The 25,705-nt window shown below is 42.6% G+C and overlaps 1 protein-coding gene and 1 long non-coding RNA gene across 3 annotated transcripts in view; one reads left to right on the top strand and one right to left on the bottom strand.

Moving 5' to 3' along the window:
- Nucleotides 1–25,705, top strand: part of myo5b (myosin VB) — a 48,391-nt gene that overhangs the window by 14,031 nt on the left and 8,655 nt on the right. The window contains exons 2-30 of one of the 2 annotated variants that reach the window (XM_085168069.1): nucleotides 3,266–3,376; nucleotides 4,277–4,448; nucleotides 4,941–5,085; nucleotides 6,224–6,380; nucleotides 6,891–7,034; nucleotides 7,117–7,198; nucleotides 7,503–7,610; nucleotides 8,830–8,939; nucleotides 9,016–9,281; nucleotides 9,367–9,448; nucleotides 9,534–9,674; nucleotides 13,107–13,229; nucleotides 13,954–14,037; nucleotides 14,309–14,443; nucleotides 14,517–14,614; nucleotides 15,696–15,782; nucleotides 16,050–16,161; nucleotides 16,799–17,010; nucleotides 17,285–17,441; nucleotides 17,967–18,206; nucleotides 19,172–19,408; nucleotides 19,855–19,948; nucleotides 20,838–20,968; nucleotides 21,744–21,863; nucleotides 22,207–22,341; nucleotides 22,450–22,515; nucleotides 22,632–22,889; nucleotides 23,895–23,989; nucleotides 25,401–25,478. In XM_085168069.1, the coding sequence (XP_085024195.1) occupies nucleotides 3,266–3,376; nucleotides 4,277–4,448; nucleotides 4,941–5,085; nucleotides 6,224–6,380; nucleotides 6,891–7,034; nucleotides 7,117–7,198; nucleotides 7,503–7,610; nucleotides 8,830–8,939; nucleotides 9,016–9,281; nucleotides 9,367–9,448; nucleotides 9,534–9,674; nucleotides 13,107–13,229; nucleotides 13,954–14,037; nucleotides 14,309–14,443; nucleotides 14,517–14,614; nucleotides 15,696–15,782; nucleotides 16,050–16,161; nucleotides 16,799–17,010; nucleotides 17,285–17,441; nucleotides 17,967–18,206; nucleotides 19,172–19,408; nucleotides 19,855–19,948; nucleotides 20,838–20,968; nucleotides 21,744–21,863; nucleotides 22,207–22,341; nucleotides 22,450–22,515; nucleotides 22,632–22,889; nucleotides 23,895–23,989; nucleotides 25,401–25,478 (3,980 nt within the window). The remainder of the gene's footprint in view (nucleotides 1–3,265; nucleotides 3,377–4,276; nucleotides 4,449–4,940; nucleotides 5,086–6,223; nucleotides 6,381–6,890; nucleotides 7,035–7,116; nucleotides 7,199–7,502; nucleotides 7,611–8,829; nucleotides 8,940–9,015; nucleotides 9,282–9,366; nucleotides 9,449–9,533; nucleotides 9,675–13,106; nucleotides 13,230–13,953; nucleotides 14,038–14,308; nucleotides 14,444–14,516; nucleotides 14,615–15,695; nucleotides 15,783–16,049; nucleotides 16,162–16,798; nucleotides 17,011–17,284; nucleotides 17,442–17,966; nucleotides 18,207–19,171; nucleotides 19,409–19,854; nucleotides 19,949–20,837; nucleotides 20,969–21,743; nucleotides 21,864–22,206; nucleotides 22,342–22,449; nucleotides 22,516–22,631; nucleotides 22,890–23,894; nucleotides 23,990–25,400; nucleotides 25,479–25,705) is intronic. The other variant, XM_085168070.1, reaches the window with a different exon arrangement.
- On the bottom strand, nucleotides 7,608–9,599 carry LOC146514814 (uncharacterized). Its single transcript, XR_014875311.1, has 3 exons — nucleotides 9,487–9,599; nucleotides 7,885–7,982; nucleotides 7,608–7,776 (listed from the first exon to the last, which is right to left on the bottom strand). It is a non-coding gene; the product is annotated as an uncharacterized LOC146514814 (long non-coding RNA).

Raw genomic sequence — 25,705 nt, 5'->3', positions numbered from 1 at the left:
CACACGTTTACTACTCGCACCACACTCACACACTGTTTGATAGAGATCATGCCATCACACACAGCTCACAGCATACTTTGTGTCAGACGTCCTTTAGTTCATGTCTGCAGACTGAAGCGTTCTGTTATTCTGTTATACGTCACACCGTGTTCACATCAAACAAACCAAAGTTTCTAATGATGATGATAATGTTAATAATAATAATCATCATCATCATCATCATCTCATTTGTCAGTTTTTCACTGCTCTTGGATCTGGATGCTGTCATAGAGAAGGTATAGAAGCTCCGCCCATTTGCTGTTCACACTCTCTATGTTTAAGCAGCAGAGACAGTTTGTTTCAGACTGAAGGCAAACTGACAGGCTGCTCCATCTACTCAGTATCAGATATTTTGAACCGTGACTCATGAAAATCTCATTTAGTCGGGTCCAAGAATAAAGAACAGGAGCATAAGCACAATGGGACTACTTCACGTTAAAATAGCAGCATTGTAATGAATTTTAATGCCCTGGTGTTTTTCTCTATTTGTGGTTCTGATTTCAGTTGAAATGTTAACCTGCCCAGTCTCGGGAGGCTTTAAATGGTGTGTAATAGTATTCCGGTTTGAGAAGCATGTGGTGACGGAGAGCAGGAGAAACTGTGTTTGTTTAGGGAGAGCTGAAAAAGCCTGAATCTACATTTTTGTGCTGTTTTCGGTTCTTTGAAGCACAGTTTACCTGCCTGTTGCCACACAGATGAAGATCAGAGCTCCAGGATGTGAGGACAGTGCTTCTGCTTGCTTTGAAATCACAGCAGTGAGAACTGTAAACTCTTATACAAATCTGCTGCTTCTCATAATAATTAATACTTCTCATTTTTTGATGTCATTTAACCCCAAGATGGCTCTCCAGTGTGGGGAGAAAACGTTGGGCTACAGAACTTCCTGCATGTTATTCTCCACATGTGCACCTGCGATGTGCTTCATGCTTTGAACATGGACTGATCCACAGTTACAGGTTTACCTGCCAGGAGACGGCAGATTTCGTGCATTGGAGCTCGCTGTACAGGAACCTTGAACATGTTGTGTGGGGATTGTGTGGGATGTCTGGGAACATGTCGTCTCCCCTGTTTCTATGGAAAGTAACCAGAGCGTGCTTCAATTATGTAATGTACATATTCATGATGTCATCAGGACTGATTTGCCTTCTGCCTGGCGTCAGAGATTTCCATCCGTTTGCCTCCCCGTGCTCTCTGTGCTAATGTATGCTGTGTTTCAGTAGAGCTGAACTCCCCGGCTGCTCTCATGAGCGTTTCAGTGGCTTCGGGTCATGTGACCTCGTGTGATTCCTGTCTGTCACACAGGCAAACTGTATGGAAACGAGCTTCTGGTGCACAGCAGTGCATTTGCATTGAAGGCAGTGATGTAATGTGGGAATGTTTGTCCTCGGCTCTCATTAGTTTCTGTCACAGTGACCTCAGATTGTTTGAATGGACTCAGCATGCAGGCAGATGCTGTGATGTTGCTTCCTTTATTTTTCTGAGTTTGTCTGTTGAGAGGAGGAAGTGACACCATATTGCTGCAGATGAATGAAGAACAGGAACAAACACAAACCATAATCGATGATATTGGGCTGGTCACGCTGCAGGTCCACTGGGTTCAGAGGGTCAAAGAGGCAGACAGGACAAGATCTGCTCAGGATCGTGTTTGTACCTGATGTCAGTCTGATCAGCACTAACACATCTGTGCAGCTGTGGACTGATTTTACCCTGATGTGTTTTCATCAGCTGTCTGAGGATGCAACAACCCAACAATCCTGTGTTACTTACAGGAACTTTAGCTTTTCTTTCCCTAACCTCAGGCTCACTGTGATCCACCTCCTCACACACACAGACTGGAGCTGCAGGGAGTTTAAAAAACACTGTTTCTGTAATGATGCAAACAAAACAGAGACAGAGAAAAACAGGTGAGCATCAGCAGTTTCTCAGTCATGAACACTGTTTGCAGTCAAGTCTGAAAAGATTTCAAACAAACAGAGGGAAGCAGCGCTGATCCGGTCCTGTGTCAGCGGTCCTGATATGTGCTTAATAAACACAGACGCTGATCTGTGCTGGTTATATCTGATCCAGCTTTAAGTGGACCTGATGTCATCTTACACATGAAGACAGATTCTGATTCTAATATCAGATCAGCGCCCAGGATCATAGTTTACCTGAAGCCCAGGTACCAGCCTGGATCTGGAAACATTTGGATTGGTGTATGTCAGATTATGATCGTAGCACAAATGCCTATCATAAGTAATACATGTGCTGGTGCTGATTTCATGGTTCAGGTTTTACAGGGTTACCTGGGTCGTTCTGCTCGGTGGTCTTTGTCTAGAGAGAGAACACTCTGCTTCACCTTTACCTCAGGTGTGCTGACACCTGTAACCTCTGCTCCACTGACAAAGAGGCAGAGGAGTCACCAGACTGAAGGTGGGGAGGTGCTACGATTCCTCTACTGCTACGAGTCTGTGTGAATCATGAATCTCATCACAGGGAGGAGCTCACTGACAGTCTGTGAGGAACAAAAGGAGGAGAAGCTCAGCAGCTTCAAACCAACAGGAAAACATCCAAGAGTTCCCGAAAGTAGGACAAGAACTAATTTTCCTCCTGAAAGTGAAGCACGGTCCCCAGAGTGTGTTCTTCTAAAGTAATGATTTTACTTCTAATAAAAGACCCAGGTATGTTCAGGTGTCTCATGCCGTCATGTGACTGAGCTACTCTCTCTGTCATGATGCCTCTGCAGGATTATTTCAGATGAAAGCTCGTCTGCGGTAATTTCCACAGAGCTGATAATCGGTTAATGATTCCTTTGATCAGAAGTGCAAACGTGTTAATCTGCAGGAACAGATAAAAGTCCAGGAGGAACTTCTGATAATCCCGACAAGCTCCTTCACACTGACGGTAAAGACGACCCTGTTATCACGCCGCGTGTCCTCGGAGTGGCCGCGCTTTAACCTTCAGCCATCTTTTCACTTTTCTCAAACTCTGTTTTTCTGAGTTCAGGATCTGTAAGTTTATCCTTCAGCAGGTTCCTATCCTCCACACTCACATATACGCACTGCTTAAGTCAAACATTTGCACTGCTTGTTCTCACATTTGTCTGTCCCAAACATGTCACCATCTTTAAAGCTGATGAACGTGCCTCTGTCCAGTCGTCTCCTCCCTCATGAAGAGCTGATGTTTAAGCTGAGACTGAGAGCAGTGAAACGTTGGCACTCAAGTGTTTTTTCTTCATGTGTTTCAGTACACTCGGGTCTGGATCTCGGACCCGGAGGACGTTTGGAAGGCTGCAGAGATCGTCAAAGACTACAAAGAAGGAGACCCGGTCCTTCGGCTGAAACTCGAGGATGAAACGGTAACAGACAGATCCAGATGTGCCGCCGCCAGTTTGAGTGTTCAGCAGGAATGGGAAAACAAATCTGCACTCCTGCTTGTAAATTCATGCATCCTCACAATGTTCAGCTGCTCTTCAGCTCATTTACATCAGACTGTGTGCTTCTCCGCTGATCAGAGGGGAGCGTATATGGATTAATGCATTTTGTAAATAGAACAAGTTTACATGATTAATTTCGTAAATTTTCAAATTTCACAAGGGGAGAAAATGGGGAAGGAATTGTTCAAATTATACAATTTTAAAGTAAATAAATCACGTTGGGTCAAACTGATCACAGCACGGTTACGGTTCACTGTGTAGATGATGCTGTCATAGTGGTTTATCCATAAGAAGCTGCTGATGAGTAAATCTATCAGAGTTCAGCCCAGAATGATCAGCTGATCAGGAACATGATCAGTCATTACTGAGTGTTAATCAGGAGAGAACAGCACACAGGTGTATTCATCAGGTCTGCTGCATCTCTCCACTGAGTTTCTCTTTAGGTGTGTGTTTTAAAAATCGCACTAAATCTTAAATTTGTTTCTTAAATCCAATTAAAAGAGTCGTGTTTTTCTTTCAGAAGTACTTTTTAAAATTTCCATCAACGTCGTTTTTACCTCATGTTCTGATAAACCACCTGATGTCACATCATGAAGTGGTTGATGGTTTAAGGCAGAGGCGAAGTTTCTGGTTTCTGTCCAGATGTTGATGTTTGTCCTGCTGTGTGTCGGTGACACATCTGTAACAGGAGAGCCTGCGGGGTCTGAGGGAGTCAGGACTTAAAGGATACCTTCTCTGTCAGGCTTCAGTGTCTGTGGGACAATCTGAGTCTGTGTGACGACGTATTGATTGTGTCTTGATGGCGTGTTGATCCCATTTCAGCCTCTGGAGTACCCCGTGGGACCGAAGAGTAACCCTCTTCCTTTCTTGCGTAACCCTGACATCCTGGTGGGGGAGAATGACCTCACAGCGCTCAGCTACCTGCACGAACCCGCCGTGCTGCACAACCTGCGAGTGCGATTCCTTGAGTCCAACGCCATCTACACGTACTGCGGTCAGTCAGCACTTCCTGTGGTTCACTTAGTGCAGGATTATTAGAAATATCATAGAAATATTTATTTGTGTTGCTTTGTGTTATTAGATGTTTATTTATTCCATTTTACTATTTTTATTATATTACTTTTGTATATCTTCTATTTTCTCCTTTTACCTACATTTAATATCAAATAATTTCTTTAATTTCTTCAATGTTTTTTACCTTCACGCTTATTTTCTCTGTTTATTTGAATATTTATGAATTTTAATAAATTAAATTGTCATTAAAAATTATAGTCATTATCTGTTGACTAACTTAATAGTATTTTTTATATATATATATATATATATATATATATATTAGTATTTATTTTTTTTTATTAATTAAAGAGTTGTTTTTTTCAGTTTCATGTATTTATTATTTGCCTTTTATAGATTAACACTTTGTTCATATTTTTACTCACCGTGTGATTATTCTTGTTCATTTAACATTATGTCGTGTGTTCTCTAGGGATTGTGCTGGTGGCGATCAACCCATACGAGCAGCTGCAGATTTATGGTGAGGAGGTAATCAACGCGTACAGCGGGCAGAACATGGGCGACATGGACCCTCATATATTTGCTGTGGCTGAAGAGGCCTACAAGCAGATGGCCAGGTGAGACTGTGGGTTCTTATTGGTCGTCGGCACGAGTGTGTCCTATTCTGTGACATTTGCAGTTCGATGCTGGAGGAGCGCGATGATTACAGAGCTGAGGAAAAACTCCCACTTTCTCTGTGATGGAGTCTAATTACAGTCACGCCTCTGCTCAGCAGCGTGTGCGAGGCAGCTGGTTAGCGTGGCGAGATACGTGGGAGGAAACGCTCTCTTTAAACGACTTGTATCTGCTGAGTTTATCGCAGAGATGGTGAAACGGCATGAAATACTCACATCCATGTGAAACTCACATCTGCAGAGTGTTTCCAGAGCTGCTGTGAAACTTCTTAGCCGATTCTACTCTCAGCTGAATCTCAGTGAATTATTTATTCATTTTAAGGAAGCGGCACACTCACAATACTTTAACAACCGTCTGAGAGAGGGACAGTTTCTTCTTTGTTACATAACCTTCAAATTAAGAGCACAAGTAAAGGATACAGATAATTTCATTTTATAATTTACTTCCAGTATTTTTGTGACTTGGAGCAGTTTCAGGAGCACTCGTATGAGCTGCTCCATCCTCTAATATTTCTTCCCAACAGTCTCAGTTAACTGTGTTTTCAGTGTTTGCACAATAAAAATTCTTTGTTGTGATTCTTGGAAAACACCTGAAGGATTCATATCTATGTACATAAATCTCACATTTAAAAATGTAAATCTATAACTTTATGTATTTAGACATATTTGTGCTTTGATGGCATATTTAGAAAATGGAAATTAATCATTTTTGGATTTATATTTTGGAGATTAAAATTGACTACAATAATTGAAATAATTTTAATATTTATAAAGACAAGTCTGAATTTTTTAAAAAGAAGTTTAAATATTTTAACAAAAAAGAAAAAAAAAGGCCTAAAAACCTTAAAATTGTTGTATTTTGCAAACAAGTTAAAGACTGTAATCCAAATATTTTGATAAACCCATAGAAAAGTGAATAATTTAGTATTTACATCAGTTATTATTGTTGTTGTTGTTATTATTCTTCATCGTTCTCTCAGTGCCAAGCATCTGCTAACTTTAGTAGAACGAATTAAAGTCCTGCATTGTGACCATAGAGGCAGTGTGGTTCATTTTCTTCTTCATCTGTGGTGTTTGTCAGAGATGAGAAGAATCAGTCGATCATCGTGAGCGGAGAATCCGGAGCAGGGAAGACGGTTTCTGCAAAGTACGCCATGCGGTTCTTTGCCACGGTGGGCGGCTCAGCCAGCGACACCAACGTGGAGGACAAAGTTCTGGCGTCCAGTCCCATTATGGAGGTGAGTGGGCAGAGCCTTGTTTCATATTATATTACGATGCCAACAGCTCTTTAATTTTCTTTTTATATCCATCGCCAAATTGCAGGGTTAACCTCCTTCCAAACACTTGGTAGTCAGAGAATCGTGGATTTAAAAAAATTGTGTGAATTGGCCCATTTCCCTTGACTTGGTATGCATCTCTGGACCCCTTCTAGATTTTTTTTTTAATTTTTTTTTTTTTAATGATATCCTGGAGGTTTAGTACTGAGCAGGTGTACACCACAGAATCTTCTCTGGTGGTTCAATCTTTCATCTTGATGTTAATTTTGAGGCCGAGGACAAAATCTCAGCTAGAAAAATCTACTTTGTACCTCAAAACCTTCGATGGAGCGTGCTGTAGGCAGTCCAGAGTTGGCTGCGGAGGAGAGAACAGCGACTTGTTTCACATGAAATAAAACTGCATCCATGCAGCAGGAGGAGCTGCTGTACAGTTTTAAAGAACATGGATGATATTGTCTCTTTTTCCATCAGGCGATTGGAAATGCAAAAACCACTCGCAATGACAACAGCAGCCGCTTTGGAAAGTACATCCAGATCGGTTTTAACAGACATTACCACATCATCGGTGCCAACATGCGCACCTACCTGCTGGAAAAGTCCCGCGTCGTGTTTCAGGTCAGTCTCACAGACTCGCTCAGGATGTTTGGTTGAACCTGATTGGTTCGTCTGTGTAAAGAGTTTGTTGTTTCTTTCTCAGGCTGAGGACGAGAGGAATTATCACATCTTCTACCAGCTCTGCGCCTCTGCCAGTTTACCGGAGTTCAAAGACCTCTCCCTCAGTGAGTCAAAAGTTTGGGAGCTGTGTTTTGGTTGGACGATTATTATTAAATGGGATAAGTATTAGTCTAAAGTTGGGCTTCTTTAAGTCGGCCTCAGGGTCAAATCGTTTGAGGATTATTGGTCTAAAAATGATAATTTTCCATCTCTTAACGAAAAAATTTATTTAGAGTTAAGGTTGAAGTCTTTTCCTGCTTCTTCATGTTACCAGGATTCAGCTCACTGCTGTGGAAGTTCAGTCAGTATTTATTCTGCCTGTAAATATTCACTTTCGTCTCATGATCAGTTCTTTCTCTCCTCTCTCAGCCAGTGCAGAGGATTTCACGTACACGTCTCTAGGCGAAAACATTTTCATCGAGGGCGTGAATGACGCCGAAGATTTTAAGAAGACCAGAGAGGCCTTCACGCTGCTGGGTAAGAGTCATGAGTCTGTCCCGAACACCATGTTTGGTGGTTTAGCTTTCATTTCTTCAGGCATGTGTTTGTAGATGAGCGCTGGTCACTGGTGGACTATCCAGACTCTTCCGGTGTTAGTGTGCTTTCACTCTCACTCTCATTTGTAGCCTCTTCATTGGCTCACCTTAACATTTAAAAACAGCACGTTTTAATTTGCTGTTAGCCTGTTGTCTGTTTCAGTCTCATTGACTTTTCACAGTTACTTGATTCTACTCAGCTGCTTGTCTCTTACTGTGTGGATGTTCCTTTAATTGAAGTCAGAAGGGGCAGCGAATATTCAAGCTTCAGCTGGGACGTCTGTTTGACTTCAGTTCAGTCATCATTCAGGGTCTGTGTGAGGAGAAGGATTTGGATTATGGATTTTACAAGGAGCCAGAGAAGAAATAAAGTGTTTTCTAAAATAAAATAATCCTGTGTACGCTAAGTTATAATTGTTCACAACTAGTAAAATAAAAGTGGGACAAAAAGCACAATTGGCAAAAAAGTCATCAGTGAATAAAGCACAAAAGTAAAAAAACTTGAAAGTCCATCCATCCATTCGCTTCTGCTCATCCTTTTTCAGGGTTGCGGGGGTGCTGGAGCCTATCCCAGCTGTCTTAGGGCCTGAGGCGGGGTACACCCTGCACAGGTCGCCAGTCTGTCGACGGGCTAACACAGACACAACCATTCGTGCTCACATTCACTCCCGCATTCACACCTATGGGTAATATAGTTTCCAATTAACCTATCCCCACTGAATGCATGTCTTTGGACTGTGGGAGGAAGCCAGAGTACCTGGATAGAACCCACGCAAACACAGGGAGAACATGCAAACACACAGAAAGCCCGACCTGATGGCTGAATTGAACTCAGGACCTTCTTGCTGTGAGGCAACAGTGCTAAGCACCGTGCTGCCCTTAACTTGAAAGTCAAAACAATAAAACAGAATAAAAATATAAATAAAGTTAATTAACATTAAGATGTGGGATGCATGCATGACAATGAGACCATTTTCTGCTATTAAAAACAAGTAAAAGGATTTTCAATTTAAAACTGCTCTTCGTCTCCATGCTCGTTGTAAGAACTCAGACTCTGGATCAGTTGTAGTGTGACGCTGATGGTCGAGCTTTCAGCATGTGCTGCTGGCTCTCCTGTGACTCGCTTAAACAGACACTTCAGTCATGTTTTTGATCTACAGGTATAAAGGAGAGCAGTCAGAACAGCATTTTTAAAGTCATCGCGTCCATCCTTCATCTTGGGAACGTCGAGATCTGCTCGGACCGAGACGGGGAGTCCTGCCACATTGCGGTACATCTGAGGCCTTTCTTTTAGTCTCTTCTCAACTTTTATCGGCGCTCTGACTTTGACTCTGTTCGTGTTTCAGAAGAAGGACGTCCACCTGCAGCACTTCTGCAAACTGCTGGGTGTGGAGCTGCAGCAGATGGAGCACTGGCTCTGTCACAGGAAGCTTGCTACCACCTCCGAGACGTACGTGAAGACCATGTCCACCAAGCAGGCGACCAACGCCCGCGACGCCCTTGCCAAGCACATCTACGCCCGCATGTTCGACTGGATCGTAGAGCACATTAACCTTTCTCTGCAGACGTCCACCAAGCAGCACTCCTTCATCGGAGTCCTTGACATCTACGGGTACGAAGCCGTCTAACCACCTGCTTCACCTGCTGTTGTTTGTTTTGTTGACCTGAATAAGAAGGTGTCTGTGGTTTTTCATCAGGTTTGAGACGTTTGAGGTGAACAGCTTTGAGCAGTTCTGCATCAACTATGCCAACGAGAAACTCCAGCAGCAGTTCAACTCTGTGAGTTTTCTGATGAACTTTAATGTAAATTGCCTCACCTCTCAGGATTTCACTGATTCAAACCATTATCCTCCTACGTCCTCAGCATGTGTTCAAGCTGGAGCAGGAGGAGTACATGAAGGAGCAGATCCCCTGGACTCTGATCGATTTTGCTGATAACCAGCCGTGTATCGACCTGATCGAGGCTCGGCTCGGCATCCTGGACCTGCTGGACGAGGAGTGTAAAGTAAGACTGACCGTCACACACATTATATTTTTGTGATTTTGACATTAAAGTTCTTTTCTCCAAAACCAATAAAACTATAACACAAAAAGAACGCAAAACTGCTGTGTTGACTCTACTAAAGGATGATGAGTTTTTTGCTTTGCTTTTTAACAAGCTCAACAGAGTCTGCAGACTCAAACTAAAGGGGAGAGCCTTCCAGAGTCTAGGTGCTGCTTTTGAGCTCTGTCGCTTTCAGTTTTCAGCCTTGTACATGGTACGACCTGCAGGCTTTGGTCACATGACCTTAGGGACCTGCTACGACATACAGGTGTAAAAGTTATTTGATGTATGCTGGTGCTTGACCATTCAGAGCCCTATAAGTGAGAACCAAGATCTTGACGCGTACTTTGGAGTGGATGAGGAGCCAATGGAGCTGGACGAGTAGCAGTGTGACGTGACAAAACTTTGGTGGTTTGGTCAGAAGTCTGGCAGCAGTGTTCTGTACAGTCTGGAGATGTTCCAGTGATGCTTTGTTTAAGCAGGTGAATAATGAGTTAAAGTAATCCAACCTTGAAGAAACAAAAGCATGAATAACAGTTTCCAGTTTTGCTTGTGAGATAATACTACTTAGTACTACTACTACTACCACTACAATATGTCCTCAGTGATAAAAACATGAATGACTGAACGTGACCATCTGAAGTAAAACCAGAGTCAAAATTTACCCCGAGGATTCCTGATTAGGGCTGGGTATCGTCACTGATTTCTAGAATCGATTCAATTCCGATTCACAAGGTCCAGAATCGATTCGATCCACGATTCGATTTAATTCGATTCGATTCGATTCACTTCGATTTGAATATGGGAAATTTTGACAGTCAGAAATATTATAATTCAGATTAGTACATTTACATATTTTTGTATCTATAAAAAGGAAGCTGACACACGCAAGACTTTATCAAAGGTGTGAGCGTCACAGCAGATGCATTTGTGTCAAAGTAGCTGAAGATAAAACACAGAAACACATGAAGGTGATTTTTCCTGGCCTGGGATTTTATAAAAATATTCTGCAGTACATCAAAAACGAAAGAAAACCATTAATCAACATATGAACATTACCTCTGAAGTTACAGCGGTTTTATTAGAGACACGGCTTAGCGTTTTGCATTTTGCATAATTTTAAAAAGTTTAAATTTGTTCAGCATTGAACGGCAGAAATTAGGTTTTCTTTTCGGAAGTATATAAAACGGAAAGAAAAAAAAAGTCGGCCGATAGCGCTGTAAACAAAGGTAGACTTGTGCGTAACAAGCAAGCGAATAATGCAGAAAACAGTACAGAGAGAGAGAGAGAGAGAGCTGTGCCTCATGGTAGAAGCAAAACAGTAAAAGTAAGAGTGAATACATGACGATGTTTATGTGAAGCGTAGTTTGGATCTTCTTTTGCTGCTGGTTCGGTCAATATTGTTTGGAGAGACATCAAACTAACAGCTTTACAATCAGCGCATAAAGGGCGTGAACACAAAGCGCTGACCCGCCGACAGATCAGAATCAGCGGGCTGTCGGCTTTCAGCCCCGACTGTGAGAAATTCGACATCTAACTGATTCTGATCCGCGGGCTGCGCTGTGTGTTTAAGTCTTTGTGCAGAATCTGTGTTCCTGCTCTCATTTACTGTTTTAGCTGTTTGGTGGTTGTTGAAATTTTGTGAGATTTCACCAGAGATTCTGGCATTTCGGGCAAAATAAATTTGTATTAAAAAATCGATTCAGGATTTTAATGAATCGATTTTACGTAATCCAAGCCAGAATCGATTTTAATCGATAAATCGATTATAAAAACCCACCCCTATTCCTGATGGAAGACTTGGCATAAGAGGCTAATGGACCAAGATCAGGGGTCCAGTATTAGAGCTGTATGCTTTTCCGGAGCACAAACAAGAATTTCAGTATTTTCTTCATTAAGCTGAGAAAATGTTTATCCATCCAGCATTTTACACAGTCTAAGCACTTTTGTGAGACATGCCGTTTCGATACCTCGTGAGGATTAAGGCACTATTAACGGGTTTTTGGAGCCAGAAGGGAATGTTAAGTTATAAGCTAATGCTAGCTAGCTTGCTAGCTTGGTTGTTGCATCCACAAATGCAGGTAAATAATAAAATCCTAGAGTTACGCTCACCTGAACTGAATTTCAGACTTCCTTACATATTAATGGTCCGATAATTATTTTTAAACCATCACCTGGTTGCTGACCTATTTTATAAAGGCTCTTTAAGTCACCTTAACTCTGTTGAGTTAAAACTTCTTCAAAAACTCTCCAACAGCACAAAAACAATCCAGAGGTCCAGTTCAGAGACTACTTAACAGACAGCTAACGACTACAGTCAACGTTTAATAATGCAAACTTTTTAAACAGGTGAGTTATAAATGAACCAACCATTTCCACCCATCCATTTCCCTGTAAAGTTGTTATGAAGGAGACAGAGGGCAATCGTGGCTCAAGAGTTGGCAGTTCGTCTTGTAATCTGAAGGTTGCCGGTTCGAGCCCCGGCTCGGACAGTCTCTGTTGTTGTGTCCTTGGGCAAGACACTTCACTTACCGCCTACTGGTGATGACCAGAGGGGCCGATGGTGCGATATAGCAGCCTCGCTTCTGTTAGTCTGCCCCAGGGCAGCTGTGGCTACAACTGGTTTGCCTGTGTGTGAATGTGAGAGTGAATGAATGGAATTGTAAAGCGCTTTGAGGGTCTCAAAAAAAGCTATATAAATGCAATTTATTATTATTATTATTATTAAAAAATAAGTTGTAGCGATCAAAACTGTTGATTTCTGTTCACTTTTGGAGCCTCAAGTGGACACTGGAGGATGTGCGGTTTTTGGCGTCAATGCTGGCTTTATTTTCGTGTCCTGGAATATGAAACTTCGTTTCATGTATCAAATATGCTTTGTTTAGATTGAAAGTTTGAGCTCACCACTCATAAAAACAACGTTTTTCCACAGATGTGAGACATCTGCTTGTAATCTTATTCTTGCCTTATTTTTTGAGCACTTGCAAACACTTTGTTCTTTTTAATGGGTTGTGTGGAAAATGTAAGATGGAGAACTTTCCTGTAATATTTAGATTTTGATAATCCTCGACGCCCTGACTCTTAGGGCTGTGATGAAATGGGGTTCATGTCTGCTCCAGTTTTCCCGAGCTGCTGCCGTGTTTAGACTGAGTGTCGGAAACTCTGCTGAGTGCTACACTTTCTTGCATTTCCCTCTCTGGTGCTGATCTGTGTGTTTATCTGGTGTAAATCTCTCAGATCAGAGCTGATGATTTATTCATCCTCTCTCTGTCTTTGAAGTTATGATGATAATGTGGGACAGCACTGGAGGAGGAAGTAAATGTGTAATTCAGCGCTCAGGTAGCCTGAATAGATCTCCTCCATGAGCTGTTGTGTAATCTGTTTGTGTTTCAGGTGCCAAAGGGGACGGATCAGAACTGGGCCCAGAAGCTCTACAATAAGCACTCCAGCAGCGCTCATTTCCAGAAACCTCGCATGTCCAACATCTCCTTCATTATCATACACTTCGCTGATAAGGTGAGCCAGGGACTCCTCCCCCAGCTGTTTGATGAGGTTCAGAGTTTGAGTATCCAAACACTGTACTCTCAGAGGAAACCCAATCTTTTTACTGGTTTTACAGAACTTCACAGGATGTCAGCGAAAGTGAAAAACAGAGCTGAAAATAAGCAGAATAGGTCAGCTTTAAAGTTTCCAGAGTCTGGGGGCGGAAATGAATGAATGTGATCATCTGAAGGCAGAGTTGTCTCCACTGACAGATTAAAGCCGAGGACGTTCACCCCCTGCAGAGGGTATTAAAAAGAGTCCTTATCATGTCCTCAGGGTTTCACTTCACAGGAACGTGGATTCCTTAAACAGTCTCCTCAGGCTGTGGTCCAGCTGTTTATCACATTATAAAAACATTGAAAAGTTTCATATTTACATCACTTGGACAGATCTAGAATTATGAAGGCAAGACTATCTGATTTAAAAGGTGACCTGGAGAAATCGTATTAAGGTCCTTTTGGCTAATAGGGTGTATTTTAAAATACATGACAGCATACACTCTGGGCAGGTCTCCTTTCACACTTACAGTCAAGCTTAGAATGAGTAAATAAAGCCTTGATCATGATCACTATGAAATATCTAGATGTGCAATAGAAAAAATAAAAAGCAAGGAGATGTGTTTGTATGTGAGTTTTCAGTTTGAGTCCAGCTGCTCATCTTCATCTGATGGTTGACGCTCAGCTTGCCCTCTCTGCAGGTGGAGTATCAGTGTGATGGCTTCCTGGAAAAGAACAGAGACACTGTCTACGAGGAGCAGATCAACATCCTGAAGGCCAGCCAGGTACGAACCAGAACCAGGACTTTCTTCCTGTGAGATCAGAGACTCCAGCTCCGCGTCATCTGTTTAAGCTGCACATTTTGCACATTTTTGTAATTTCTGATGACAAATAATCATTTTGTCCTTCCTGCTGGTTTATTTGACCTTTATCTGGGTTTGTTGGTGTAGCAGGAATTCAATTTGCTTGTTTCTGATTAACTGGTGAACTTGAATCTTAATGCATGTCACATTTCTTTGACCTCCTTTTCTTTTTCTTTTTTTTTCTTCCCCTCAGTTTCAGCTCGTCGCCGACCTGTTTAGTGACAAAGATGACGTGACCCCTGCAAAGTCTGCCAGAGTGAACGTCCGAGCGCTGAAGACGGTTCCCAAAGCTCCGAACAAAGAGCACAGGAAGACGGTGGGGCATCAGGTGAGCTCTGCAGGACTTTCAGGAGCATTGTAGTGCTTCCTGCTGCTGTTTTCACACATTTCTGTGTTTTTAGTTCCGGACGTCTCTGCATCTGCTCATGGACACCCTGAATGCTACGACTCCTCACTACGTGCGCTGCATCAAACCCAACGACTTCAAAGAGGCCTTCTCGTGAGTCAGCTAGTCTCGTTTTCTATTTGAATCAAAGGAAGTGATCCGAGGTTGTACACGCCGAGTCAGTTCAAAATGCTGACGAGTTCATTGTGGCGCAGCCCTACAGGACGAGCAGGTCTGATATCACAGAGGTCATGACAAACAGGTTCTGCATGGGCGTGAGAACATCGACCTGCTCAAACAGGATCCGCTTCCAACTAAATTCTTATTTATTCAAGCAAAAAAAAAAAAAAAAACCCAAAAAACAGCCTGAACCAAACCAGTAGCCAAACCACTCCTCTCTCTCCAAACGCAGCGGGCCGCATTCTTCCACAACAGCTCACTTCAAAAATAAATGTTTCACTAATGGGCGTCACAGCGAGCAGCGCCACAGAATTTTTACACCAAAGGGATTCCCCCTAAAGCGCGTTTTCCTACAAGTCACAAACACACCAGGAACAACACATGTGCCTCACAATAAACATGCAAATTTACTGAAAAGATGTCCATCAGTTCAAATTAATTTGCAAACGTAATGCTGCATAGTTTACATCAAAAGGTTATTATTATTGTTACTAGAAGTAGTAGTAATAGTAGATGATGAAGAAGTAGTAGTAGCAGTCTGTTAATCCTGTCCACTTAATCTTAAAATAGGTTCTTCTGTGCACTGTGTCAATGTTGGTTTATATTTGAGTAATGACAGGATTCATTTTTAGGATTCAGACCGACTATAAACAGCCGTGTTAGTATTTTTTTTCTGAAAACAATCACATTTCTGTGAACGTTTTCCGTTCAGTTTTTGTGGATTTGATGATTGATGAGATGATTCTTTGAGTGTTCGCTGGGAGCTGTCATCGTGTTTGTGTCTGCTGATGCTGCTCAGCACAAACCGCTCTGTGTCAGAGCGGGTAAATTAAATAAAGCGCCTCAGTCACATGTCTGACTGCTACTCGGCTCTCAGCTGACCAACTCACTCAGTCTGCTGTGAGCTGACTCTGCTGTCGTCCCAATGAAGAGGATGAGGTGAGAGGAAGAGTTTGGGCTGCGGGACTTTAAATTGTTCTGTTTTGGGGGGGTTGACGCGTTTCTTGTTTTGCAGGTTTGACTCGCGGCGAGCGGTGCAGCAACTCAGAGCCTGTGGAGTCCTGGAGACGATCCGGATCAGCGCGGCCGGGTATCCGTCCAGGTGAGTCCAGCTCAGCTGTCATTCAATCATGTGACCCCTCACCTGGTTTAAGTTTCATGGTCAGAGCGGTAGGAAAATCCAGCAGCTCTCTGCTTGTCTGTCTGCTCCATTTCCTCGTCTGTGCCGCCATAATGATCTGAAATCTAATAACCAGTCATGTGAACGAGAAACAGAACTCTTGTTTTTGACAGTTCAACCAACACAACGTGAAGTGAAATCACAGTTCACAGAACTGATGCCCGCATGTGTCGTGTGTCGCTTCTCCAGGTGGACGTACCCAGATTTCTTCAACAGGTATCGAGTCCTGATGAAGAAATCAGACATGATGACAGCAGACAAGAAGCTGGTGTGTAAAAACCTGCTGGAGACGCTGATCAAGGTGGGAAACACAGCAGCATACACACCGCTTTCATTAAAGTTCAGTGATGTGCAAAACAATACAAAGGTCTTTTCATTCTCAGTCCGGACCTCACACCTGACCATTCAACTCTTAACTCTGACCTATGAATGATTCCAACATAAACCAGCCCCTGACTTGAGGGATGAACCAGTGTTGTGTCCACACAAATTTACATTTAAAATTAAATTTTTGTCTTTAGGCACTTTATTTCTAGCAACCTGTCTCTCTCTCTCTCTCACACACACACACACACACACACACACACACACACACACACACACACACACACACACACACACACACACACACACACACACACAGTTGGATATAAAATTAGTCACATTACTTCTACGTAAATAAAAATGAGCCTGTATGTTTAAATATAACACAAACTTTCTGTTTCAACGCTTGATAATTTGTTGTTTGTAAAGCTTTTATTCACATTTTGCACACCAAACCTTTAGAAGGTCAACTTTAACGAAAATTTCATTAAACCTGTCTGCATTTCATGTAGAGGGATTCTTTCGTGTGTGCTTCCACATGTCTCACACATTTATTTATTTGGTAATTATTCTGATTTAATCGGCCCTCACCCTCGTTTAAATCCGTCTTTCAGGAGCCTGACATGTTCCAGTTTGGAAAGACAAAGATCTTCTTCCGAGCGGGTCAGGTTGCGTACTTGGAGAAGCTCCGGACTGACAGGTTCCGCTCGGCCTGCATCAAGATCCAGAAGACGGTTCGAGGCTGGTTGCAGAGGATCCGATACCGCAAGATCCGCAAGATGGCCATCACTCTGCAGAGATACGGCCGAGGATACATGGCCCGCAGGTGAGCCTTTACCCACACCAGGAACTCTGTGAGTGATTCAGTGAAGAGGCTAGAAAATGAGCTAAACTTCAATCAGCCGATATAATTAATGATCATCCAGAACTCCAGGAATTAAACTGTTTTAATTTACTGTGTAAAGATCAAATTAATCCATGCTTCTTTATTTTCAAGTTCTTTGTGTCAGCCAATCAGAAATTGAAACTTCACCGCCACCATGTTTAAGGTCACATTGCAGCGAATCAGGTAGTGATGTTAATGAATGTCCGTCCTGCAGGTACGCTGAGTTCCTGCGTCAGACACGAGCGGCCATCATCTGTCAGAAGCAGTACCGCATGGTGAGAGAGAGACGCGAGTTTCTGAGAGTGAGACGCGCAGTGGTCACCATCCAGGCGTACGCCAAAGGGATGTTCACCCGCAGGATTTACCAAGAGGTACAGCCGCCATCACTGCTCAGTGTTAGCAGCGACAAAACTGCAGTGTTAAAAAAATAAGCAAATAAACAAGCATAGAGACAGAAATCTGCATAAAATAAAAACAGCTTCATTAAACACTGAATCTAACTTTACTGAAGTTTTCAGAACTATGAATATCTGCTCTTACAAACATGGGTGTTAAGTGTTAAACATGCAGCTTTTAAGTGCCTCATGAAGCAGCTGTGGATGAAAGAGAAGTTCCTCTTTACAGGAAACCCCTGAATGGAGCTGGGACATGTGTTCATAAATTTATGTTTGTTATGTAATCGTTGGACTTTCTGTCCCGTTCTTTACTCTGTATGAACTTCGAGTCTTAAAGCCGATTCTTTGGGAAGACGCGGCTCAGTTTTTGATGTCTCATTAAACTGGAAACAAAGTTAAAGGAGGAATGTGGTCAGGCGGACGCTCTGATTGAATGGATTTGTGTGTCTGTGCGTGCTGTTAGTCCTCCAACCATGACCACCTCTACATCTACTTCTACAGTTCCTGCTGCATCACAAGGCGATGATCATCCAGAAGAATGTACGCGGCTGGATGCAGAGGAAGCAGTTTAGACGAGCCCGCAACGCCGCCATCACCATCCAGTGCGCCTTCAGACGCATGCACGCCAAACGGCAGCTGAAGCAGCTGAAGATCGAAGCTCGCTCTGCCGAGCACCTGAAGAAGCTCAACACTGGCATGGAGAACAAGATCGTTCAGCTGCAGAGGAAAATGGACGACCAGGTACGCCACCAAGCGTGTTTTTATTCTGAAGCTAGTCTGTTAATTACACACAATGAAACATGTTGAGTTGTATTTAAATGGAGGTCGTCCTATTTGATAATATTCAGTCTTCTAAAGGTTTAGCTGAGCAGCAGCTTCAGGAGTTGGTGTCCACGCTGCTTCTGTAATAATGTGAACATGGGGTGAATAAAGGTCATTTTAGTTTAGGTCGTCGGAGTGAAGAGATGGTAGATAAACAGAAATGTGTATTGATGATACAAAAGTGGGTTTTTATAAGACTTTGAACTGTCCCACCCAACACCAGCTTCCTCTAAGATCTGTTAAGTGTCTTCAGTGGACAGTACATCAGAGTACACCACAGCTCCCCCTAGTGACAAACAAGTGTAAGTGCAAGTTCACAAACTGCACCTGTTTAATTAAACCTATAGATCAGAGTCGATCTGTGACGTTATGTTTATGTGACTACACACAGCCAGCGTTTCTCCAAACAACTCAAACATAATGTTTTCACTCATGTCCTCTCCTGTGCAGTGATACTGCTTTAAAATGCTTTTTATCTGCGAACAGTCATGCGGACTGATGTCAGATGCTCTGAATCATGTTTTAAAACTATGTAAAAAAAAAATGAGCAGAAGCAGATTCACATGATTCCAGTGAAGTTATTTTGGAGTTATTTTGGGTAAAGAGCTTATTAAATAATTTAATCTAAAATCAGCACACAGGAGAAAAGTCTGTTAAATACAATTTATTTTTCTACTATAATCCTTTAATAATCATCACGTGTGAGCTCCTGTGTGCAGCAAACATGTTGATGAATAGGATATAACGATCCAGGTCTAAGTCGTTGATTAGCGACAATAAATATGAGTTATGATGAATTATTGGACCAGTGCAAATTACTTTGTAACAAAGGCTGTGATGTACATGATAACCTCACTGCTGCTTCACCTGCTCACCTGCTTCAGTCCAAAGAGCTCCGCACTCAGAACGAGCAGCTACAGACGGTAAACACCTCGCTGGGCTCAGAAGTGAACAAGCTGCAGAAGCAGCTGGAGCTGCTGCGCAGTCAGCAGGAGGACGGAGGCCAGGTGAGGTCGCTGGAGGAGGAGCTGGAGCACTTGAGGAAGGAGCTGGAGGAGGCGCATGCCCAGAGGAACAAGATGGAGGAGGAGCATATCAACGAGAAGATGGACCTCACACAGGTGGGCGAGGGAGACAGACACAGCACGCGTCCTGTCAGGCTATTCAGAGGCTTTGCTGCAGTAAAAGTGCTTGTACTACACAGTACAAATACTCACATCAAGTACTGCAATGAAAGTCAAATTATATGAATATGATCAGAAAATATTACTTCAAGTATTAAAAGTAAAAGTATTCACTGCAGAAAAGTTTCCTCGGTGGGATTTTAATGTGCTCGCTGTTCCAGCTTTGACTCATCAGAGGTGTTTAAACTGATTCATTGTTGTAAAACTGGCACACAGCGACGTGTGTGTTTTAATCACTGTGTGTGTGTGTGTGTGTGTGTGTGTGTGTGTGTGTGTGTGTGTGTGTGTGTGTGTGTGTGTGTGTGTGTGTGTGTGTGTGTGTGTGTGTGTGTGTGTGTGTGTGTGTGTGTGTGTGTGTGTGTGTGTGTGTGTGTGTGGTTCAGAGGGTGGATGAGCTGGAGAGAGAAAACTCCCTGCTGAAGAGCGAGAAGGAGGAAATGAACCGCTGCATCCTGCAGCACTCAAAGAGCACAGAAGGTAAGTTACCTGGAAACACACCTGGATTAAGATGTGTGCGAGCATACGTGCAAGCGACACACTCACACAAGAGTCTCTCTGTCTGCAACAGGAAACACGAGTCAGCTCGAGTGAGTCACTTTTCCTCTGTGACTGTCTTTAAGCTGAGAACAATGATTTATTGATGCCTTCCTGCAGGCTTGCTTCTCAGTGGCCAATGGAAACAGGAAGTAGGAACGAAGGCGAATTCAGTCAGAAAGTCCGACTGGAAGCAGAATAAAATCGAAAAGTTTCAGAGACTAAAGCACCTATGACTATAACACACACACACAACTTGCCTTGTAAGTCTTAGTGAGGACATCTAATTGACAAAAATTATTTCCCTAACCATCAAAAATAAATGCCTAACCCAGGTTATGGTTAGCCTAAACTTAACTGTAACCCTGAGACTAAAACCACATTTTGAGCCTCAAAAATGCCCTCGTCTCCTGGTGGCAGAGAGCAGTGCAGGAAAAACAAACCAGACTGGAGATGCATCAAATTTATTTACTTAGTTATTTAGTTTTGTTTGTTTTTATCCAAGTGGAGCGATTACTGCTGAAACCACAGGAAGCTCTACAGCTCAGCGTGTTCTCGTGATGGACCTGCTGTGTCCTTGTGATGGACTTTTCCTTCCTGGTTTTAAATGGAAAGTGTTTAAGTGTATCTTCTTATGGAGCATTTATAGAACTTAAAGCAAGCACAATTAGAACATTCAGTTACAGTTCAGAGCTTTATCATTGATGTGAATTTAGCACCTTCATGTTTGGGAACTTTTTTCAGCTTCTTTTGAAGTGAAGCAGGCTGTGAAGAGTTTACAGCTTTACTTACTGAAAGCTGCCGTTCATTGATGGATGTGTGTGTGTTTCAGAGGAAGTGAGCAGTGTGTCTCTGCAGTCGGAGCTGGATAAGGAGAGGGAGCGCTACCAGAACCTCCTCAAAGAGTTCTCCAGGCTGGAGCAGAGATATGACAACCTGAAGGAGGAGATGTCGCTCAACAAGGTGACCTCCTGACCTCAGAGAGACGTCATCACAAACACACTCACACACTGACATTTATATTTGGAGGGCAACAATGAGCTCCAGGTCATGGTGCAGTCCTTTAGTCATTCTGAATTAGGAGAAGTAAAAATATATTTTTCTTTCCTGCAAATCTTTTGCCCTCTTTCTGACCCGATGTTTTAAAAAACAAAAACAAACAAACAAACAAAAAGGCTGATATTTCACAGTTCTTCCGAGTGTGTTTGGAGCAGAGAGCTGGATGTTGTTCAGTTCGGTGCTTACATCTGTGGAAATCTAACTGATCATATTCAGTTTTTGTTTCATTCAGAAAAATATCCTGGGACCTAAAGGCTTCATGAGAACACTCTAATAACACCATTATGAAAAGAAAAAATATTTTGTTAAGTAAAAGTGTTAAATTGCAGTGATAACACTGTAAGGTTGATCCCTGCACAGATGTAGTGGATAAACTAATCAAGGTGTTCTTTGCAGTCTGATCTTATCAGTAAGAAAACTGTTAGTACCAGAATGATGAAGGCATCGGGAAAGGTTAGAGTTGAAACAGACTTAAAAACCTACAGCTCTACGACACAATCGTCACAGCATCTGAACTCAGATGTTCTCAGAATTTTTATATCTGAGAACTTCTGAGGTTTTCTAAAAGTTTATGGCTTATTCTAGTTTTTCTTCCTAGACCTTCAGTCTATATTTTCCCCTTTTATATCAGCAACTTTAGTACATCTGTGGTGACTTTCTTCCTCCTGTCATCCTGCAGTTCCAGCCTGGCCACAGGAGGAACACGTCCAATCAGAGCAGCCTGGAGTCGGACTCTAATTACCCGTCTGTCTCCACCTCAGAGATTGGAGACACCGAGGACTCCATTCAGCTGGTGGACGTGAGTCAGTTTGTACTTTATCTGCACAGCGCAGGCATCAGATCACACAATTAAAGAGCCAGAGATGGAAAAATAGAGGGTGTTCAACACAGTGATGTTTAACTAACAGGATTTAAATCAGTAATGATGTGGGTGAAGTGTGATTATAGATTCTCCAGAAGTGCATGCAAGTTTGTTCAAATGTGTTGCTGCAGGATATCCAGTTATTCATTTAAGCTGTTGTGATCTGAACGAAAGAAAAACATTGGTTTTAAATCTGAATCACTTCATGAAGAATACAATTGGATGATTCGGTGTTCAGAGATGTGTGTTAAATGCTAGCTCTGATCATGCTGGTCTGCAGGAGATGGGGATAGACAAGGCCGCTATGGATATTAGTCTATTCATGAAGCTGCAGAAGAGAGTCCGAGAGCTGGAGCAGGAGAGGAAGAAACTGCAGCTCACAGTGGAGAAGATGGAGGAGCTGGCCAAGCGAAAGGTGACTGAGCAAGGATTTATCAGAGAGGCTCAGCTGCTTCCTCTGAGTTTTTATCTGCTGGAAATGAACTGGGTTCTGATATTTTTCTTTGTGCTTCCTTCATTTTAGGGCTCTGAGTCAAGGCTCTCCACTTCTGAGCAGGAGACGGCCGATCTGGCCTACAATAATCTCAAGGTACAAAACTGAAACCATTTCATGGCATCAGGACTTCTTCTCTGTCCTTTCAGATGAAGCTAGTGTGTATCAAATCAACATTTAAAACTTAAACGGTGAACTTTGTGTCTCTGCAGAGGCAAGAGCTGGAATCGGAGAACAAGAAACTGAAGAACGACCTGAATGAGCTGAGGAAGACGGTCGCTGAGCGAGCCTCACAGAACAGCTCATCCAATGAGCTACAGGACAGCTACAACCTGCTGCTGAGCCAGCTTAAATCAGCCAATGAGGAGTTGGATGCTCGCAAGGAGGAAGTCCTCATCCTCAGGACGCAGATTGTGAGCGCGGCCCAGCTGCAGGAGAAGAACGAGAATATCCTGAGCCTGAACACAACGGTATCACATTAACAAAGTTCTAATCCTTATGAGGAGGCCAGATTTGTATTTGTTATTCATCATGCTACTCCACACACTATAGATGGACCAAAGCTTCACGTGTTCTCTCTGGTAAAACACATTATTATCAGTGTAGAAGCTCAGCTTTGTGTTGGCAGCGTGTCTGCATGTCTAGAAAAGTGAAATAAGCTTTGGCTGTGAGGTCAGTTTAAGCATTTTAAAAAGCAGCCAAGACAATTTCTTTCTGTGGTGTTTCTGTTTGTGATTACAGCTCTCAAGACACGTTCATCTCTTATCAAAGAATACGATTTTTGTGACAGAAGGAAACTATCATTATTTTTATTATTACTATTACAACAAAGACAAACCTTGTGGTTTGTCCTTAGGTAGTAATAGAAGAGGATTTTCAGCTTCACAGAGGTGGAAATCTGCTTATTTCCTCCTTATTCAAAAGTAATGAGGTCACTGCAAAGTGATGCAATATTGAATAATTTGATATTTAACTCATATTGCACAGTGGTGTACATACTTCCACTGTTCGACGTACTTCCACATACAGACATGAGTATAAACAGGCTTTGCAGTCTCAAGCTTAGATGGGAAGCACTGTCCAACCCGATTCAAACAGAAAATTGAGTTTCAGCTCAAAGGGGGAATTTTAAGACTTTTATTTATGAAGAGAGGCTATGTTATAATATTACCGATCATTAGGCTCAGTAACAGTTTGCTCAAAGTGATTGAAAATGTGAGAGAACACTTCCCACGAGGCTGCAGCAACGGGCTGGATTCTGCTTTAGACATTTCTCTTGATGAAGTCTCTCACCTGCTGCCACTGCTTTCAGATAAACACACAGTCTGCAGTGCAGTGGATGAGTCAGAGGGCTGAGGATGTATATGAATTTATCGTGTTCATGTGTCAACTGTTTGTGTGTTAGAGTGATATTAAAATGAGGTCAGTGAGCTGTTGTTTTGGTGATGTGACATGCTCTTTCTGTGTCTGAGCAGGAAACTGATTCTACTCCTGTGGTGAACAACAGCAAAGAGCCTGTGGACAAAGAGGAGGCGCTCAAAGCTTACCATGGACTGTGTGAGTCCAAAAAGTAAGTGACTAAAGAACCGAAACCAGCCAGCTTTACCACAGTGAGGTATTTGGGCAGAAGAGATCCTCTATACAGGTCACGTCAGCTGATCTCCTCTTTAGTTGTTGACACAAAAGGCTTTGAATGCGCTCTTTGTACTTTGCTCTGGCTGTTCTCAAGTATTTGATTAAAAAAATCCTTATTTTCTTCTCTAATGAATGATCCTGCTAATTGAAACTTTCTGAGACTTTAAATCAGATTTCAGAGCGACAGATTGCTGGACACGAGGACTGTCTGTCGCAGACTTTGTGTCATTCACTTCTGTTCCAGTTGCTGTCAGCTGTACTGAAGCTTCAACAGATCACATTTCTGTTTCCTTCACACATTTTCAGTCTCTACTCATTTTTAATGTCCAGTTTGAGAGTCTCACAAGACTCTGAGGCTTTTCCCAAACCTACATAATGATCAACAGGTAGCTCCTTACCGCTGAACACAGAAACAAAACTACCAAACAGAAACAAACAAAAAAAGACAACAAACAAAATAACCAACAGCTGGTTTAAATTTGGCTCCTTCTGCACGTCGGGGCCACATCCAGCTCCCCTGCTGTCTCTAGAAGGACTGTTGTTCTGACAACCTGAAATTTCACAAACTCTGAGAAAACAAAACTAATCTGACTTCATGTCGAGCATGATCACTGCTGATCTGAGCTCTTCTATGGAAGTTGGTTCCATTGAAGAGGGGCCTGAAAACTGAAGGCTCTGCTTCCCATTATACTGTTAAATACTCCAGGAACAACAAGTAAGCCTGCAGTGTGAGAGCAAAGTGCTCTAATGGTACTACAAGGTCATTAGGATAAGATGGGGCCTGATTATTTAAAACCTTGTATGTGAGCAGCAGGATATTGAGTTTTGGATTTAACAGGGAGCCAATGAGGGGAAGCCAATATAGGAGAAATGTAGCTTCAGAAGACATCATAGACACTCCTGCTGAACCAGCACCGTCTCACTGCACTTCATTTCGCTTAGTCACATCAAATCTGTTCAGTTGTGTTTCTAGAAATAAATTTCCCCATTTTTGATTTCAATCTTTGGTCTGATATCTCCTCGTGTGCACGTGTTACATTTTTAAAGTGCAAAAAAAACCCAAAATCAGTCCCACAGAAGTGATTGTGATTTGGGTTAAAATAAAACACCTTTGTGCCATTCCTTTTTCATCGGATCCACCAATACACAGGGCTGTGATCATCATAAATAACAAGTGCAGCTCTAACAGTGTTTTAGTGGCAGCAGCTGAAGTTGTGGTTTTTCTCTTGTTTATGTAGCGACTAACCTTTCTGCTGCTCTTCCTCCTCTCTGTTCGCTGCGTTGCTCCTCACATGCTGCTTTTATCTGCTTCTGTGTGTCCTCTGCCTGCTGCTGCTGGACACCAGTAACCATCAGGACTGGTGTCACCTGAATGAAGATGGAGAGCTGGGCTTGGCTTACCAGGGCCTCAAACAAGTGGCCAGGTTTCTGTTTGCTCATTTCCTCTGCTTCCTTTCATTTCAAAAAATCATCGCTGTAATGTTCTGGACCTCAGTCTGTTCGTGAAGTGCCGCTGTTACACCCAGTGTGTGAAATATGAGGATGCTCTCAGCTCCTAAGTAAAATCCGCCATGTGAGCTCAATCTGGATTTGAAGTTTGTTTATGAGCCCAGAAAGCAGCTGTGATGGTTCAGCTTAAGGCGACGATTAT

This window comes from Neolamprologus multifasciatus, chromosome 7 (assembly GCF_963576455.1).
Source record: "Neolamprologus multifasciatus chromosome 7, fNeoMul1.2, whole genome shotgun sequence".
Taxonomy (NCBI): domain Eukaryota; kingdom Metazoa; phylum Chordata; class Actinopteri; order Cichliformes; family Cichlidae; genus Neolamprologus; species Neolamprologus multifasciatus.
Note: the sequence above shows the minus strand (reverse complement) of the source record. Positions and strands in the feature narration are given on the sequence as shown.